Below are 17,906 nucleotides of genomic sequence, written 5' to 3' on the forward strand. Positions count from 1 at the left end.
ATGAATGAGGAAGTGCCAGTGCCACTTGGGTACCTGATATCTTCCCCTATCAACAGCCCGCGGGGCTTATGCTAGAAATTCTGCTTTCTCCTGCTTTATTCAAACAGGGCAAGGACGCCCTCTGGTGAGCATGATGCACGTCAGCAGTGCTCTGAGGAGAACCAAGGAAGCATTTGGGATGCTCTCGTGGACCTGCCCTACCTTTGCACAACGCACAATAGGAGTCACACAGAATTGTACAGTTGTAAGGGATGGATCAGCAGCCCTCCTGCTCCTGTGCACTCCCAAAAATCTTCTCTGGGAGGTCTCTCAACCCTGCAGAGCTGATTTGGAGGGTGCAGAGGAGAGGAGGAGAAAGATCCCGTCATACATGTACCCTTCCTATATATCAGGCAGGAGACGCAGTGGGAACAGCCTCCACCCGCGACGTTTTGCTTTACACCCCTCAGCCGGGACCGTCCTGCCCACAATGGCGGCCTCCTCGCCGCCTTCAGCCCTTTCCCGGGGAGCCACGTGACTGCGGTTTCAGAGCCGTTGCATCAGCCCTCGCGCCTCGCCAGCGCCGCGCTTCGTGACATTGACGGGCAGCCGCGTTGAGCAACCGCAGCCCGGCTATTGAGCCTCATTGGCCGGCGGCGTGGGCGGGGTTAAGGAAGGGGGAAAAACCCCGCAGCAGGTTTGGGTGCGCAGTGGAAGAGCGTCGCTCCGGCTCCGCGTGGAAAGGTTGACTGGAGAGCGGCAGGAAAGGTGCGGAGGCGTTTGGGCTGGAAGGGGGGCTGAAGAGGGAGAGGGCGCTGGCTGGGGGCTGAGGGGTCTTTCTTATCCTTCTCCACTTTTAGGAAGGCAGCGGTGCTCGCTGCCAGCTGCGTCTCCTGGGGCTGCCTGAGGGCCACAGCCGCGGGGGATTCTGGGAGTCTGGTTCATGGTTCTGGCGTGGGGTGACAGCCCTGAGTTGAGGCACAGCTGCCTGGCCTGTGGGACGGGGTCTCTGAAGCCAGCAGTGGCTTCATTCATTCTGTGGTGTCAGGGTGGAGGGGGTGGGTGTATACACACACACATACACATACACTCACACATTCACAAAAACAGAGAGAGAGAAATTATGCATTTGTCTGGTTTTTGCTAACTCTGACTCTGATTTCTTTTTCTGGACTACAACTCCCATCATCCCCAGCGCCCAGTTGGCAAAGGTGGTCTTTGTCAAAAAGGCAAAAAGTCACCAGGGCATCGCCTCTGACACACCTACCCTTTGGCAAGCTGTCCCATTTCCCTTCTCCTGCCAACACAGATCTCTGGTCAGATCTCTAGGGAGGCAGTGGGACGTCAGGATCCACCTTGCTGCTTGATGTGCCAGTGGAGGCAACTAAGTTGCCGAGTTTTGACGTGGTGGTGCTGCGGTTAGATTTTGATGCAGGGCGCCTGGTCATCTGTATTCACCCGGTAAATTAAGGTTTTTTACTCTGGCATCTGTCTTGTGGTCCACTGTGGTTGGGGCCATTTGTTTGCCTTGCGTAGGCTCTGGTCTCTCTTATTTTCTTTGAAGGATTCCCTGTAAGAATTGGAAGTAGGGTAGTAGTTTTCCTCACAGAGATAGGGTAGTGCTAATGTGCTTCTGTAGAAGGATTTTATGGGTGAGTTTTGTTCATGCCTGGTTTTAGTATTGGAAGGAATTTTCCAACTCTGTATTTAGCTGATAAGCCTGGCTATGAATTCACCTTCCCCTCCAAGCCCAGACCTTTATGTCAGTTCTGCAGGCACCTTGTGGGTGGTTCTGGGGAGTTGTTTAGCTTTCCTTGTATTTGCCAGACTTGTTTAGCTTTCCTTGTATTTGCCAGATTGTAGCAGAGATCAAGGGCGAGATCTGTTTTCTCTGTCCCTCTTCCAGATAGCTATTCCCTTCCCCATAGCTGCTTCTGGCTGGCCCTCTTGCTATGCAGAAGCCAGATGTGTGGGGGCAGCATTATGAATGTGGCAAAAGGGCGCAAGGAGCAGCCAGGGGTGTCTGGGTAGAAGGGACTGCCTTACCAAGGCCTTGCAGCTGCCATAGGCCAATTGCTGTTTTTCGTTTTCTGGGCTGGAGAACTGCTCTCCCATGGTGGTTTTTACAAAGAAAATAGGGAATGGGCAATACGTTTATGCTTGCACTATACGTTTAAAGTGATATCTTATCACTTTCAACAGTCATGGCTTCCCACGATTGTGGGAGCTGTAGTTCTTTAAGGGTGTTGAGAGATCTTACTTAGACCACATTCCTCTCACAGAACTACATTTCCCAGAGTTCTCTGGGAAGAGGGACTGATTGTTAAACTACTCCGGTGATTGTTGTGAGGGGAAGATGGATCAAGCGACTCTTAGCACCCTTAACAACTGCAGTTCCCAGAATTCTTTGGGAGAAGTCATGTGTTGTTAATATGAGACTATTTTAAATGTATACTGGAGATGAGGCCTATGTAAATTCATAAGCAGCACTGCCTGAGGCTGGACTAAGCTGTCCGGGTGTGATTTGAGGGCTTTTAGTTGACCTTAGAGATTAACATGGGGAAAACCTCCCCTCTTCCAGTGTATCTAGGAGCCAAGCTGTCTGGTGACTGATGGTCAGGCTGCCTTGAATTGTGTCAGGGTTTCACCTTCAAGCCAGAAGCCATTGGAGGATGTCTTTGGTAGCAACTGCTGAGATCTGAATTCTAACTTGAGCTGCTCCAGCTGGTGTTTTATACAAGATTTTCAACATTGCCTTGAAGTGCTTTCTTTCTCTCCCTGCCCCCTTTTTTTGTTCTCCCCAGTGTGAGTGGTGATCCCAAGATGGAGGTGACGTTAACAGCCAGTGAGATCCGCCAACGGTTCATCAACTTCTTTGTGGAGAACCAGCACACCTATGTGCACTCGTCAGCCACCATCCCGATGGATGACCCAACTCTGCTCTTTGCCAACGCCGGCATGAATCAGGTCAGACATGACAAACGTTTGCAGAATTATGAATGGTTTGGAGAAAGTTTCCTCCCCTGTCTTATGTAAAGGTAAAAGACCCCTGGACAGTTAAGTCAAACTAGTCCAGTCAAACTAGACTATGGGGTACAAGCCAAGGGAACCAGCGTTTGTCTGCAGGCAGCCTTTCCGGGTCATGTTGCCGGCATGACTTCTGGTGCAGTGGGACACTGAAGAGTGCCAGAGCACATGGTAACGCTGTTTACCTCCCTATTGCAGTGGTACCTATTTATCTACTCTCGCTGGTATGCTTTCAAACTGCTAGGTTGGTAGAACCTGGGACAGAGCAATGGGACTTCAGTCCATCACACAGATTTGAACCGCTGACCTTCCAATCAACAAGCTTGAGTGGCTCAGTGGTTTAGACCACAGCGCCACCCGTTCCCTTTTACATGCCTAGGACTAGGGGGTCGACCAATGGCACTGATCATCTGTAGGTTTGAAGCAGACAAAAGTGCCATTTGATCTCTTGGGTCCCTGTTGGCACGTTTGCCTGAAGTCCCTCTTCTGCCTAGAGGCTGAGCTGAAGGCAGTCTTCTTCTTCCTTCTCTCTCAGTTCAAGCCCATCTTCCTCAACACAATTGACCCCTCTCACCCCATGGCAAAGCTGACCCGAGCGGCCAACACTCAGAAGTGCATCCGGGCTGGCGGAAAGCACAATGACCTGGACGACGTTGGCAAGGACGTCTACCACCACACTTTCTTTGAGATGCTGGGCTCCTGGTCTTTTGGAGATTATTTCAAGGTGAGGGCATTGCCAGTGGCCTTTGCCTGTACAAACGCAGGTAACCAGCTGGTAAAATGTTTGGCAAATGTGTATATTTTAAAATTAAAGCCATTCACGCTCTGCTGCTGGTGGTGGTGCTGCTGGCAGATCATACATCTAGAGGTTATGCTGGTTGAAATGTTTGTTATGGCAGAATTAGGAATGGTTTGGTAACAGTTGGAGTAGCAGAGGGCAAAGAAAAAAGTGGGGCCTTAATGATTGGGTGGTGCTCAGTGAGAGGAAAAAGGTAAGAGTTGGGAGTATACAGGGAACTACAGTGCATAGATGCTGCCCTTCCAGTGGCCTCCTTCCCCTTAGAAATCCTGGGCAGCTCACCCTACCCAGCCTCAGTCTCCTGCACAGCAGCTGCAAGTTCTTCTCTCTGGTATGATCAACATCTGGGCTGTATTACTTCAGGATCTAGGTGTAGGCTTACATACATGGTTGAATACTTCCGCATAAAGGGGGAAAACAATCCTTGTGCATAGAAAACATCAGCAGGAACTCTAAGCTAACAACTTGCCCCTTTAATAGAGAATATTTTCAGTAGAGGAATATTGCCATGTGTGTCGCCAACCTACAATGAGAAGTGGTGCCCGAAACCTGCTTGCTGGTTTCCTACAAGCATCTGATTGGTCACTGTAGGAACAGGAGCATTGCTGATTCAGTGTTCTGGCTGGCAGTGGCTGCTGTAGAATTTAAAGCTCATATCTCAAACTCGTCAAAGAAGTTAGTATGTCATTCTCCATGTCAAGACTTTCCCATCCCTGTTTTTTTCTTCCACTCAGGAACTGGCTTGCAAGTTTGCCCTGGACCTGCTCACCAAAGAATTCGGCATCCCCATTGAGAGGCTATATGTCACATACTTTGGTGGGAATGAAGCCGCTGGCCTGCAACCAGATTTGGATTGCAAGCAAATCTGGCTGGATTTAGGGTGAGTTTGGGACATCCAAAGGATACAGGAAGAGCTGCCTTTGTGTGCCAAGAAGACTGGGAATTGCACTTGGCACCCACTCCCTGAATGGCAAGAGAAGGGGCCATCAGGATGATCCCAGGATTTCTTTGGTGTCTTCCACAAAAAAACAAAGGGGGCAAAGAAAATGCATTGGTGCTCAAGCAGAAATCCAGAAATCCTATTTATAAAATGCCATTTGATGTCTCCAAGCGTTGCCATGACCTGAATTTCAAGGGCAACCAATATGATACAGGTTTTGGAAAATGAGCCTTATGAGGAATGGTTGAGGGAGCTGAGTATGTTTAGCCTGAAGACAGGGAGGCTGAGAAGTGACATGAGAGCCATCTTCAAATATCTGAAGGGCTGTCACTTAGAAGATGGAGCAAGCTGGCTTTCTGTTGCTCTAGAAAGTGGGGTGGGGAACTGAGCCAATAGAATCAAGTCAAAGGTTAAGAATAACTTTCTGACAGTAAGAGCTGTTCAACAGGTTGGATGGCTATCTGTCAGGGATTCTTTAGCTGAGATACCTGTATTGCAGGGACTTGGACCAGATGACTCTTGGGTCCGCTTCCAACTCGACAGTTCCATGCGTCTATGCTTCTCTCTTCTAGTCAATGGCTATGTTTGGGCTTCATGCTTAACTGTGATTGAGCAAGGTTGCGAATGAGCCTAATCTTTCCCCATGTGGCCTGGAGGTGGAGTTTGGAAGCTTTCACCTTCACTTCAGATTAGCTGCAGCTTGGCATGTTGTCTGGACCTACAACTATGGGCTAATCTTAACTGTGGTTAGTTTAAACAAGGCAACTTCATAAACTATGATTTTAAACTAATAGTTAAGATTAACCATAGTTTTTAAGGTTCAGACACAACAAACGATGGTTAATCAAAAGTGATTTTTTCTTTCTTCCTGACCGAGAAGTGGGGGCATGAGTCTGGGAGAAGGCTAGGCTTGTTTGCATCTTGCTAAGCCATAGTTTAGTGTGGCCTCCACATGCAGCCAGAGTTGTAGGTAAATTAACATGATGAAGCTGACAGTGATACTTTTTCAGATGATGTTACCTGGGCAAGTCAAAGAGTTCAAATGGCTTGGATGTTGCCAGTTCAAGGAACCTGTAACTTGTGGAATTCCTTGCATCACTGGCCATTTCCTTTTTTGCAGTTTGGCGGAAAGTAGGATTCTTCCGGGCAGCATGAAGGATAACTTCTGGGAAATGGGTGACACGGGGCCATGTGGACCTTGCAGCGAGATGCACTATGACCGAATCGGGGACAGGGATGCTGCCCATCTCGTCAATCAAGATGATCCCAACGTGCTGGAGATCTGGAACCTGGTGTTCATACAGTACAACAGGTGGTGCAAGAATTGTTTTCCTTTCCTATAGCATGGTGGCAGTGCAGTAGCAGATCAGGTGCTTTTCATACAAAAGGTCCCAGGTTCAATCCTTGGCATTACCAGGTGGGGTTGCAAAAAAAAAACCCCAGAGAGCCACCGCCAGTCACCAGAAACAAGATGAGCTTGATGGACCAGTGGTCTGACTCTGTTCAAGGCAGCTTCTTCTTTCCCTTTGATGCCTTTCACCTGTGGTGTGTTACCTCTCCCCCTGCTTTGCAGGTAATGCTGGACTCCACATCCAGTGAGGAAACTTTCCTGTCTTCACGGATTTAGGTGTTGAGCATAGTGGCCTGGATCATGGCTATTTATTCCTCACCCTTCATTCCTAAGAATTTTGTCCTGATCTTTGCAGCAGTACAGCAGATGTTAGCGACAGATTCCAAAATGATATATAAATAATGTCTGAGAAAACAGCTGCTCCTCAGTCAGTACAGTAGGACAACCATATACTGGTTGGTTGTGTGAGGGAGGGTTCTGTGTTGCTTTTTTCTGCAAAGGCTGTGACAGGATGCTTCGAAACCAGAGAAGCTCCCATTTGCGCTCTACTTTTTGTTACTTTAATTGGTTGTGGACCTCTTCATCCAAACCAGGAAAACTATAATGAGCGGCTTTAGAACAAGCCTGGATATGAAGATGTGGTTTGAGCTTGGGCTGATCTCCAGGTTTGTTCCAGAGCTGTTAAGAGTAAATTCCTGGTTTGGATAAAATGGGAAACTGTCATCAGGGGAGATGCTTTGATCCATTTCCATGCTTGAGTGAATGGGGTGAGCACGCAGGCAAAAGGCTCATTCACGTCTCTGCTTATTAAGCTTAGACACGTGAGCATCTGAACCAGCCCTCTGTTTGCATTATTCTGTGTGAATCATGGAGCGTTTTTCTTCCTCTCTCCTGTACCAGAGAGGCTGATGGGACCCTGAAACCTCTTCCCAAGAAGAGCATTGACACGGGCATGGGTCTGGAGAGGTTGGTGTCGGTGCTTCAGAACAAGATGTCCAACTACGACACAGATCTCTTCGTGCCCTACTTTGAAGCTATCCAGAAGGTACCTGCCCAGATGTGCTGCAAGTATATCTGTTAATATGTGGATTCTCTCTAGATGGAGTGTATCTCGCTGCCCTGAGGCTCTCCTGGCTCAGGGACATAACAACATTCACCTTCCTCCCACTGAATTTCACAACTCACAGCGTTTTCTTATCTGCCTCCTGGTAGCTTTCCTCCTGGTAGCTTTCCTCCTGGTAGCTCTCATGTGGCTGACTGACCTTTGCTGCTGCTGTTTCTGCATCAGTTCTTGGCAGCTAGAGCAGTGAGGACAGGTAGAAGGAACTCCAGCGCTAAACTTGCTTCCCTCTAGATGCTGGACTCCCAAGTCCCATCAGCCATTTCAGGGTCCTTTCAGTGCTTTCTAATACATGCAGATCTTCTAAAAATTTATACTAACACCTCAATTTCTCCAGTTTCTGGTGGCATTACATTGTATGCTTTACCTCTGTAACTGAAGTGGGGGGCTGGATTTGGCTGGTGGGCTGGAGCCTTACCTCCCCTGCCCCAAACGGGCCAACTTGACAGGTGGGCAGGGTCAGTCACCTGGCATCACAGTGGCAGCAGGTGACATGAGGCGTTCAGCTGTTCAGTGGGGCCTGCAAACTCGGCTCTTTGCAGGGATCCATGTCTTTACCTGCCTTCATTTGATGCCAGGTCTCAGGTGGATGGGTGTGGCTTGGCCGAAGCAGCCTCATGGGCAACTCTAGCCTTGTACGTTAGAGATCTCCCACTGCTGCTCAGAGAGGATGATTTTGTAGCTAGCTCTCTGTTAGATGATTGTGGCTGCATTTGTCTTAATCTCTACCCTGATACTGGTGGTTTGGGGTTTGTTAAAAATAATTTTTATGCTACTATTTGACATGGGGTTCTGTCGGATGTGTAATTTTAATTTCATTGCCCATTGCTCAGAGAAGCTTGATTATGAGGCGACTAACAGTAATAAGCAAAGGGTCAGAGAATCTTAAAAGAAAAACCTGTAATGCCTGTAATCTCCGAGACCTGCTCTGATTCCTTAACCATTTCATTTCTCTTTCATCTCTTGGACGTCACCTACATGCCTTCTTCCTTGTAGGGCACTGGCTGCAGGCCCTACACTGGGCAGGTCGGGGAGGATGATGCTGATGGCATAGACATGGCCTATCGTGTCCTGGCTGACCACGCCCGAACCATCACGGTGGCTCTTTCAGACGGTGGAAGGCCTGATAACACCGGCAGGGGGTGAGAGAGTGGGCTGTGTGGAGCTTTGTGGTGAGGGGCTGGGTAAGAAAGGATGTAGCATCTGTGGCTAAGCTGATTAGGGTTGAAAATCACAGTCAGGACCAGCCCTGCAGATAGGCAGATTGGGGAAACTGCCTTGAGTGGCAGCTGCCTTCCCTTTCCCCATCTTTAGCCCCCCAGCCATTCCCTTCTGTTGCCACATTGTCTGTCCTGGGAACCCTAATCTGGCCTGTTGTCTTGTGTGAATGGGGTTGCCCTGACACGGGTGGGCTGTCTGAAGATGATAAAAAGACGTGTTAGGAGCCCTTGGTCTTGTCAGGAAGGACAGGAACCCAGTTTATGTGTGGATTCACATTGTGTTTCTCAAACTTGGGTCCCCTGGCTGTTGTTGGACTACAACTCCCATCATCCCTAGCTAACAGGGCCAGTGGTCATGGATGATGGGAGTTGTGATCCTACAACAGCTGGGACCCAGGTTTGAGAAACAAGGGTTAGAAGCCCAGAAAGAGTGGGAAGAGTCCTTTGTGCTGCGAAAAGTTGGGGGTGCCTGAGGTGTTTTCCAGAGTGTAGGGAGCCACTAAGACCAGCCTCTGCCTTCTGCTCCCCTTGCATAGGTATGTTCTGAGGCGCATCCTCCGACGTGCTGTGCGCTACGCCCATGAGAAACTCAACGCCCCCAAGGGATTCTTTGCCAGCCTGGTGGACGTGGTGGTGCAGTCCCTGGTAAATCTGTAGTCCTGTCCTCTTTCCTTTGCTCTTGAAGCTTCCAGGTTTTGGGATGGAGGGAGAGAGGCAGGGAGCTGCTTTCACTTAGCTAACAGCTCCTGTTCCTCTCAGGGCGATGCCTTCCCTGAGCTGAAGAAAGACCCTGAGATGGTGAAAGACATCATCAATGAAGAGGAGGTGCAGTTCCTGAAGACACTCAACAGAGGGCGCCGCATCCTCGACAGGAAGATTCAGAGCTTGGGAGACTGCAAGACTATTCCTGGTATGGCCCAAGGCCAGCAACCCCTGTGTGGAAATGGCTTTGATGCTAGGAAGTGAGCCAAGCCGCCTGCTGCTTGGGAAATTCAACTCATTGACTGGGTTGGGGGCTGGAGGAGAATACCCGTTTCTCATTGCAAGCATTGTGATGAATTGAGCCTTAAGTAGAAGGTGGTGGTTTGAAGGAGGGAGAGAAACAGGTCCCGCTTACAGTGCAGAGCTGGGCCAGGCCACAAGAGGACGACCCTCCTTTCCCTTGGGGGCCAAGTGTGGGCAAGGCTTTGCCTGTTTCCCCCAGCCCTGGGTGTTTGCATGGAGCAGGTTAATGGGAGAGAATCATTCCCCTCTTTCTCTCTTGCGCAGAACTTTGGAGGAGAGGAGACAATGGCTGCTTCTCCCGCTCTTTGTTCCTTTCCTTATCCAAATCTCTTCCGAGTGAAGCAAGTTCCTTGCTAGAGTTGCCCTGGTCTGCGTGAAGGCTCCAGGAGTCGGCAGTGAAGGGAAATGGGCACTTGGCCAGGAAAGCAGGGCAGCTGTGGCTTGCTAGTAATGAGACTTGCAAAAACCCTACAAGAGGGAGCATGAGCTGATCAGAAGCTGTGCTGCGGGTTTAACTCTTCTGCAATCCTTTTCCTTCCCCAGGAGACACTGCGTGGCTGCTCTATGATACCTACGGTTTCCCTGTGGATCTGACCGGCCTCATTGCGGAAGAGAAGGGCTTGAAGGTGGACATGGAGGGTTTTGAGGAGGAGAGGAAGTCTGCCCAGGTAGGGCTTGGTCATCGCCAGCTCTGAACACAGTATATGTATTGACGCAGATAAACATCATATCCACCCAAGGCACTTCTATTCCTGCTATTACCACCTTCTACTGCAGCTTCCATTGGTCAGCTTTGCACAGGAAAGGGCAAGTGATAGCAGCATTTGTAGCGTGTGATTCATATCCTCGAAAGCCAGGAATTGGAAGGGTGGCAGGACATAGCTTGGATAAACAGGCTGTGAGAGATCTTGGTCTGGGACCTTGAGGAAGGCAGCTGCCTGCCAAAGTAGGCAGCTTTGGCCTCAGCCTTCCCCAACTGTGTGCCCTTCAGTTCTTCATTATTCCTGACCGCTGCCCATGCTGTCTGGAGCTGATGGGTTTTGGTGTTGAATAACATCTGGTGGCCCACAGGTTGCCCGTATCTGAGGTGGTTGCTTTTATGCCGAGGGCTTCTTGGCCTGCTTTTCACCCTCGATTTGCTTACATTCCCAGCTCAAATCTCAGGGCAAGGGAGGTGGCGATGAAGATCTTATCATGCTGGACATCTACGCCATTGAAGAACTCCGATCCAAGGGCTTGGAGGCCACAGATGACTCTCTGAAATACAACTACACATCGGACCTCAGTGGCAGTTATGGTGCGTTCTAAGTAGCTCCCTTTCATCCAGCACATCGTTTTCTTGATGCATTGGAACATGTCAGAAGGAATTCCCTTGTCAATACTTTTTATACCTAAAACCCATTAATAATTGAGGAATGTGAACCAAAAAGCTTGATGTGGAAATGATAGGGTTCGTTTGTTATTAATTTTTTTGTGGGTAAGTTGACATTAGGAGATTTCGGTTCAGAATTTTCTTCTCTGTTTAATTTTGTGACTGTTTATAAGGGGAAGGGTCATGGTACAGGCAAGAGACTCTTGCTTTGCTAACTCCCACTTTTCTTTTCTGACGTGCAGAGTTCAGTAGTGCGGTGGCCACCGTCAAAGCCCTCCGCCGGGATAAGGCCTTTGTGGAGGAGGTGTCCACGGGCCAAGAGTGCGGGGTTGTCTTGGACCACACCTGCTTCTATGCTGAGCAGGGCGGGCAGACGTACGACGAAGGCTACCTTGTCAAGGAGGACGAAGGCAGTGAGGATGTACGTTGGGCTCGCGGACCTGCTTGGGAGTCTTGGGACTTGGAGTCTGGTGGTGGGAAGGGCTTTGGGGGCTTTTGAAATTGGTGGCATGTTGCCTTATTTTGCCCCAGAATAGTGGTGGAGGTTCTGTCCCTTGTTAAACCTGCCTGGTCTGGAAAGTCTGTGTCAGTTGTTCGAGATGGAGAGGTGGTGACCATGGAGAGATCCATCTATATGTCAGCACCTCATGTGTTGAATGCACTCCAAGCGTTTGAGGCCGCCAACGCAGTTGTCCTCTAGATGCCGAGGCAAGAGCATCTTCACCAGGATTTCTGGTGCTTACAAGTGCAGCTTCTGCACTTTTCCCTTTTGAAAACCATGTCCTGCTCTTTGGTTGATTGTTGCTTTCATTTTTACGTCTGCTTTCTTTTTCTTTTACGCTTTTGTAAGCATAGTAAGTTTTCACATGATATTTTAATAATGTCACTGATTTTTTTTACTTTCATGAGTTGGTTTGTAGACTTGTGATGGAGAAGCAGCATGATCATAAGCATTTAAAATCCAGTGCATCTCTGCTGGTGGTGCTTGGTGGGAAGAAAGAGCCACACTGGCCTGGCCTTGGGCTCCCATTCCTGCCTTTGCCAATCATCGGCTCTTGTCTACCTTTGGTTTTTTCAGAAGACAGAGTTCACGGTGAAGAACGTCCAAGTGCGCGGAGGTTATGTGTTGCACGTGGGCACTGTCTATGGGAGCCTGAAGGTGGGAGACACTGTGCGGTTGTACGTTGATGAGGTGAGTGGCTTGTGGATTTGACATTGAAGGCGTTTCAGACTAAAATCCCACCCTTTCTGTGCATTCAGTCATTCATTACATTATTTTTGCTTCTTACACGCTGAGTTTTATTGCATTCCAAATTGTGGTGCAATAAAATAAAATATAAGAAACAAAAGAATCAAGAAAAATCATCCTGGATATTGAATGCAAATATTGAGTAGGCCACCTCCCATCTTTTTCCACAAATCCACAGCCCTCAACGAAGCTGGTGGGTGGGCCACAACCTGATCCCCGCGGCTTTTAGCCACTAGTGGAGGGGGAACGGCTTCCTCTTTCCTCCTCCCTTCTTTGCTCACCTTCGTCTCTTGCTCCCCCCACAGCCCAGGCGGCGGCCCATCATGAGCAACCACACAGCCACCCACATCCTCAACTTTGCCTTACGCGCTGTGCTGGGAGAGGCCGACCAGCGAGGCTCCTTGGTGGCTCCAGACAGGCTGCGCTTTGATTTCACAGCCAAGGGAGCCATGTCCACCCAGGAAATCAAGAAGGCGGAAGAAATTGCGAATCAGATGATTCAGGAAGCCAAGGTAGGAGGGAAACTTGGTATGGCTGGTGCGTGCATGCTTGTCTCTATCATAGGTGGGAAACCTTGGGCCCAGGGACAAAATGCAGCCCTCTCGGCCTCCCTAGCTGGCCTTTGGGACCCTCCCCAGTCCTGTTTTGCCCCCTCTTGGGGTGTCTTCACCTGGCTGAAATGGTTCTCCGTGACCAAGACTCCTGCTTCCCTGGGTGGAGAGGAGCATGTGTAGAAACCAGCCTCCTGCACGGAGGTAAAATTTGTGTTCACTGCACTGCCCATTCTTTCCTCTGGCCCCACCCATGGCTGCCTTGTGGCCTCTGGAAGATTGCAAGAAGGCAATGCAGCCCCTTGGGTGCAAAAGGTTCCCCACCGCTGTTTTGAGGATGCTGAGAGCTTCCAGGTCCTGTTCTTAGAGCCTCCAAATCTTTGACAAGAGGCCACAGTGACAGGCATTTCCAAAGAATGTTCCTTCTTTGAGCCAGAAACCCACTGGAAACCCACTTGTGGCATGGGCTTTTCCATTCCCTTTTATGCAACAGATCGAATGCCTGAATAATAAAATACAGCATTTATCTTCTGATTTCCCCATTATATTATCTCATCGATCCTTACAGCAATCTTATGAGGTGTAACAGTATTATCCCCACATGCTTCATTTACTCTTCCCCTGATTTTTACCTGTGCTTATGTTTGTTTTAGACCAGTCTGCGGTCTGATCCAGCAAGACTCTTCCTGTGCTCTTGCTTGCCCTTAACTTCTGTTAACTTCAGTGGTCTGCTCCCCAGGTCGTGTATGCCAAAGACTGTCCCCTGGCAGCTGCCAAAGCCATCCAGGGCCTCCGTGCAGTGTTTGACGAGACATACCCTGACCCTGTGCGTGTGGTCTCGATCGGCATCCCCATTGAGGATATGCTGGCTGACCCCTCCAGCGGTGCGGGTGCCATGACGTCGGTTGAGTTCTGTGGGGGAACGTAAGTCTGGCAGGAGAGCTTAGGATGGAGGAGGGTTCCAGATCCATAGCAAGAGAGCTGCCCTGCCAAATGGTGGACCCATGGGAGTGCCTGTTGCTTGTTCTCCTTGGTGCTCCACACAGCAAAGGGTGGGTCAAAGGGGGTCTTCACCTGTACCCAAAGCTCAGGCTGCCTCACTCCTTCCCAGAACAAAACCCCCATTATCTGTCTCCCTCTCTCTGAAATCAAGCTCCCTCAGTTGCCAAGTCAGGAGATGCTTGTAAATGTCTGTGGTGTTTCTCAGTTGCTGATATTTTCACAGGCACTTGCAGAATTCTGCTCACGCCGGTCACTTTGTCATTGTGTCCGAGGAAGCAATTGCCAAGGGCATCCGGCGCATAGTGGCTGTCACCGGAGCAGAAGCACAGAAGGTGAGCAGGGGGTGGGCAGGTGCAGTGGGCAAGGATCAAGCTGTGGGTGAGATGGGGAAATAAAAGATGGGGTGGGGACCTGCAGGCCTGGACACTAATTATGGCTGTCCAGCCTTCTCTGTCTGGCCCCAGGAACACTCCACAGGGAGCACACCGCAGTGGCCCTGCTAGGCTTGTGGGAGAGTAAAAGCCACCGTTTCTTTCCAATGCCACCTCAAAATCCTGACCCCCCCCCTTTCTCTTCCCAAGGCACTGAGGAAAGTGGACATCCTTAAAAAGCTACTCTCTGACCTGGAAGACAAGGTGAAGGTCCAGACCGCCCCCAACAAAGAAGTCCAGCGCGAGATCGCAGACCTTGGTGAGGTAAGAGAGCAGGGGGAGGGGAGAGGCGGGATCAGCCCCTTTCCCCCAAATTCTCAAGTCGGTGGGGTCACTTGAGCACTGCTAACAGGATGCTGGACTAGATAGGCCACTGGCCTATTCCAGCAGGCTCTCCTTTTGTTCTTAAATGTGGAAGGCATCTGGACCCGCACCGAACATGCTGGGAACACAACAAATTATTTGTCCTTTGTGAAACGTGGGCTGTGGCTTCAGTGCCGCCTTCTGGTTGCAGGTGCTGGCCACCTCTGTCATTCCCCAGTGGCAGAAAGATGAACTCCGAGAGGCCCTCAAAGCCCTGAAGAAGGTGATGGACGACCTTGACCGTGCCTGCAAAGCAGACATCCAGAAACGAGTGAGTTCTCCCATCCCACTGTCATAGGCAAAGGGAGTGGAAATGGGTAGAAATGGCAGTGTTCCCTTTTTGAAAGCACATGCAAGCAGTGATCAGGAAAGGGGGGCCCCTTCGCTCAGACTGTTTTAAAAGGGAAATGTGGCTGCTCTTATCTGTTGTGTGACTTTAGCCTCCAGCCACTGCTTAAGCCCACCTGCAGCTTCTCCTCCCTCTCTCTGGAGGGAAGAGCCTGGACCACCAGAGCAGACTGTGAGGTCTACCCACCCACCCATCTCTCACCTGCTGCGTAGTCCAAACACAGCAGATCTTTTTGCCAGATTTCAGTTGCTGCCAGCCACTCTTTGAGTGTTCACCTTGGCCAAAGAGCAGTGTGTGCATTTCCACACACCTACATCCTTATGCCTGACATGCTGCTTGTGTTTTTCTGTTCTCTGCAACACAAAAGAAGCATCTCTTTGCATTTGAGAGGAGCTTTCCCTTTGCCCCCCCACTCCCATCACCAGCGTTCCTGAGCCTGACAGGCGGCCTGATCTCTCTTTGTTCCTTCAGGTTCTGGAGAAGACGAAGCAGCTCATCGAGGCTCACCCCAACCAGCCACTGGTCATTCTGGAAATGGAGAGCGGTGCTTCTGCAAAGGTATCCCCCAAATCCCTTCTCGTTGCCTTTGCACAGGGGGCGGAGGTGCATCGGGCAAGGAGGCAACCTGTGCAACTTGCTGTGGCTGCAAGCAAGTTGCTCCTGTCAAACCACTGAGAATTACTGATCTACTGCAAATTGCCCAAAGATCTGAGAATTAGACGTGACTGTGCATAGCATGTGTTCTCTGTAACCATGCCTGTGTCTTTCTGCAGGCACTTAATGAATCTCTGAAGCTGTTGAAGACTCATTCACCTCAGACAGCAGCCATGCTGTTCACCGTGGATAATGAAGCCGGCAAGATCACCTGCTTATGCCAAGTCCCTCAGGTAGACCTGGGATGGGAGTGGGGATTCAGCACTCTTGGGGCACCAACTGACCAGGCAGAAGGTGGTATTTATCTAAGCTTTACTCAGAGTAGCCCCACTGAAATTAATTGGCTAAACTTGGTCATGTTCATTAATTTCAGCAGATGTAATTTTGGTAACTGGAGGAATAGGCTCTGCTTCAACTGTGAGGAGCCTCCAATCCCAGCCTCTTCCCCCTGAGGCCTTTAGAGGAGAAATAGAAAGGTTCCTCACCTCTGGTCTTGACATTCTTTGTCCTTGGAGGGTGTTAAAGAGAGAAGCTTTCATACTCCTGTAGAATCTGGCCTCTTGTCTGGAAGCTTTGTAGTAAGGAGTGTGTACCAACTGGAAAATTCAGTTTGGACTCCCAAGTTGGCACTCCAGAAGACAGCTCACCTTGATCCAAAGCACTCTGGAAGTTAGCAGATTTGGTACCAGTGTGAGGCAGGTTGCATTTGGGGTGTGGGGAATCCGACTCACTATTTGGGAAGTCAAGGAATGCCGTAACTTGGCAGAATTGGATATTTGCAGGCATACATGCCCCTTCTGAGAGAAGTTTATTGGGGGCTGGTGGGGGAAGTTGAAAGCAAGTCCCTTTCCTTCCTCAAAGCCTTGGCGGTGGAGAGTCCCCAACTGTTCTACTGTTCCCTTATAAGACTGGTTTCTAGACCCCTCATTATCCTGGTTCACCCTTCTCTGGGCATGCTGTTTAGTTGTTCAGTTCTGGGGGGCACATGACAACAATACCCTCCTCCCTGCACAGCCTGAGAATCACAGGATCTTGTATATTCTTGGCAGCTCTCAGAACTAAGAGGTGCAGAACTCTAATGCAGGCTGTCTCTGTTCTTTCCCAGGAAGTCGTTGGCAAAGGGCTCAAGGCCAGCGAATGGGTGCAACAGGTGTCTGGGCTGATGGACGGCAGGGGGGGCGGGAAAGACCTCTCTGCCCAGGCCACCGGCAAGAACACCGACTGCCTTGAAGAAGCCCTGAAGCTGGCAACAGACTTTGCCAAGCTCAAGCTGGGTGAGCTGAAGAACTGATCCCCAGCCTGTGGGGCAAACTCAGAAAGGGAACTGTCTGCTTGGCCAATAGGTTAGGAGTTCTACTATAGCGTTATGTCTGTGGAGACAAAGACTGCACATTATTGTCCTTCTAAATTCAGCCTCTCAGGTACTAACCAAACAAGGTGGCCCTGTAAGGCGATGACTTGATCACAGGACACCAGAGCCCATGACTGCACAAGTTCTGATCTCTTGTCGCGGTGATAACTGAGCTGCCTCAAGGGGCCTGCTGCCAACTGGGTGTCCTCCTTTTTTTTGCACACAGCCATTGGGACACATACATGCTTCCTAACATTCTAAAGTTGAATTCTGCAGTGTTGCTCCTGTTGCACCGTTTGAAGGGGGCTCTGCACAGCCGCCTCCGCCCATGCTCAAGCACTTGAAGCATTTGCTGTAACGTGAGCATGTGCAGGGGGTGAGCAATCAAGGCTGCTATCATGTCTTTTGTTGTAACTGGGAAACCCTTTCTTCAGTTCGTAGTGTTAACCTCTGTTGTAGCAAAGCCTTACCTGGGCAGACTTGCCCTGGCATGAGGTCTTCTGATCAGAATAGGTTCAGTGCTGAATAAATGAACAGACGTGTGTTTAAGTGCATTTGTTGCTGTGGAACCAAACAACGGTTACGGTAAACCAGGCATAGGCAAACTCGGCCCTCCAGATGTTTTGGGACTACAACTCCCATCATCCCTAGCTAACAGGACCAGTGTCAGGGATGGTGGGAATTGTAGTCTCAAAACATCTGCAGGGCAGAGTTTGCCTATGCCTGTGCTAAACCATGGTCTAGTGTGAAGTGCGTAAGCAGGAACATGCCTTAGCCAGCCTCACGTTCAGGTGCTCACCCCATCGCTTCCTCCCACATCGTTGCTGCTTGTTTCAGAAGCTGGCTTGGGGAAATCAAGCCCAGTTACTGCCAATTGCACTTGCTGGTTTGGATGACATAGGAGGCTGTGCTTAACTAAAAGGGGTAGTGGAGACCCACAAATTCCTTCTTTGTTCTGCCAGAGGGATATTTGAGCCAGTAGCTCACTTGAGCCCAAGCAAAACGGGGGGCTTGGCCCATCCTGTCCCTCATCTCCTGGCTTATATCTTGCTTTCAGAGAACCTCAGCTCACCATTATGTGCAAAATGCAGGTTGTGGGTTACAGAAAATGATGGTTTGTTGCTAAAGAAGCCAACTTGCAAG

General features: G+C 49.9%; 1 protein-coding gene across 1 annotated transcript; it reads left to right on the forward strand.

Moving 5' to 3' along the window:
• The first annotated feature begins 598 nt into the window (after positions 1-598).
• Positions 599-17,312, forward strand: AARS1 (alanyl-tRNA synthetase 1). Its single transcript, XM_081922624.1, has 21 exons — positions 599-747; positions 2,784-2,946; positions 3,542-3,730; positions 4,540-4,685; positions 5,866-6,057; positions 6,997-7,141; positions 8,213-8,358; positions 8,973-9,081; positions 9,196-9,346; positions 9,985-10,109; positions 10,594-10,738; positions 11,056-11,234; positions 11,892-12,005; positions 12,368-12,574; positions 13,353-13,537; positions 13,839-13,947; positions 14,197-14,310; positions 14,561-14,680; positions 15,230-15,316; positions 15,532-15,645; positions 16,518-17,312. The coding sequence occupies exons 2-21, from the start codon at positions 2,803-2,805 to the stop codon at positions 16,701-16,703; spliced, it is 2,907 nt and encodes a 968-aa protein (XP_081778750.1). The 5' UTR covers positions 599-747; positions 2,784-2,802; the 3' UTR covers positions 16,704-17,312.
• The last annotated feature ends 594 nt before the right edge of the window (positions 17,313-17,906 follow it).

This window comes from Podarcis melisellensis (assembly GCF_964234715.1).
Source record: "Podarcis melisellensis genome assembly, chromosome: 8".
Taxonomy (NCBI): domain Eukaryota; kingdom Metazoa; phylum Chordata; class Lepidosauria; order Squamata; family Lacertidae; genus Podarcis; species Podarcis melisellensis.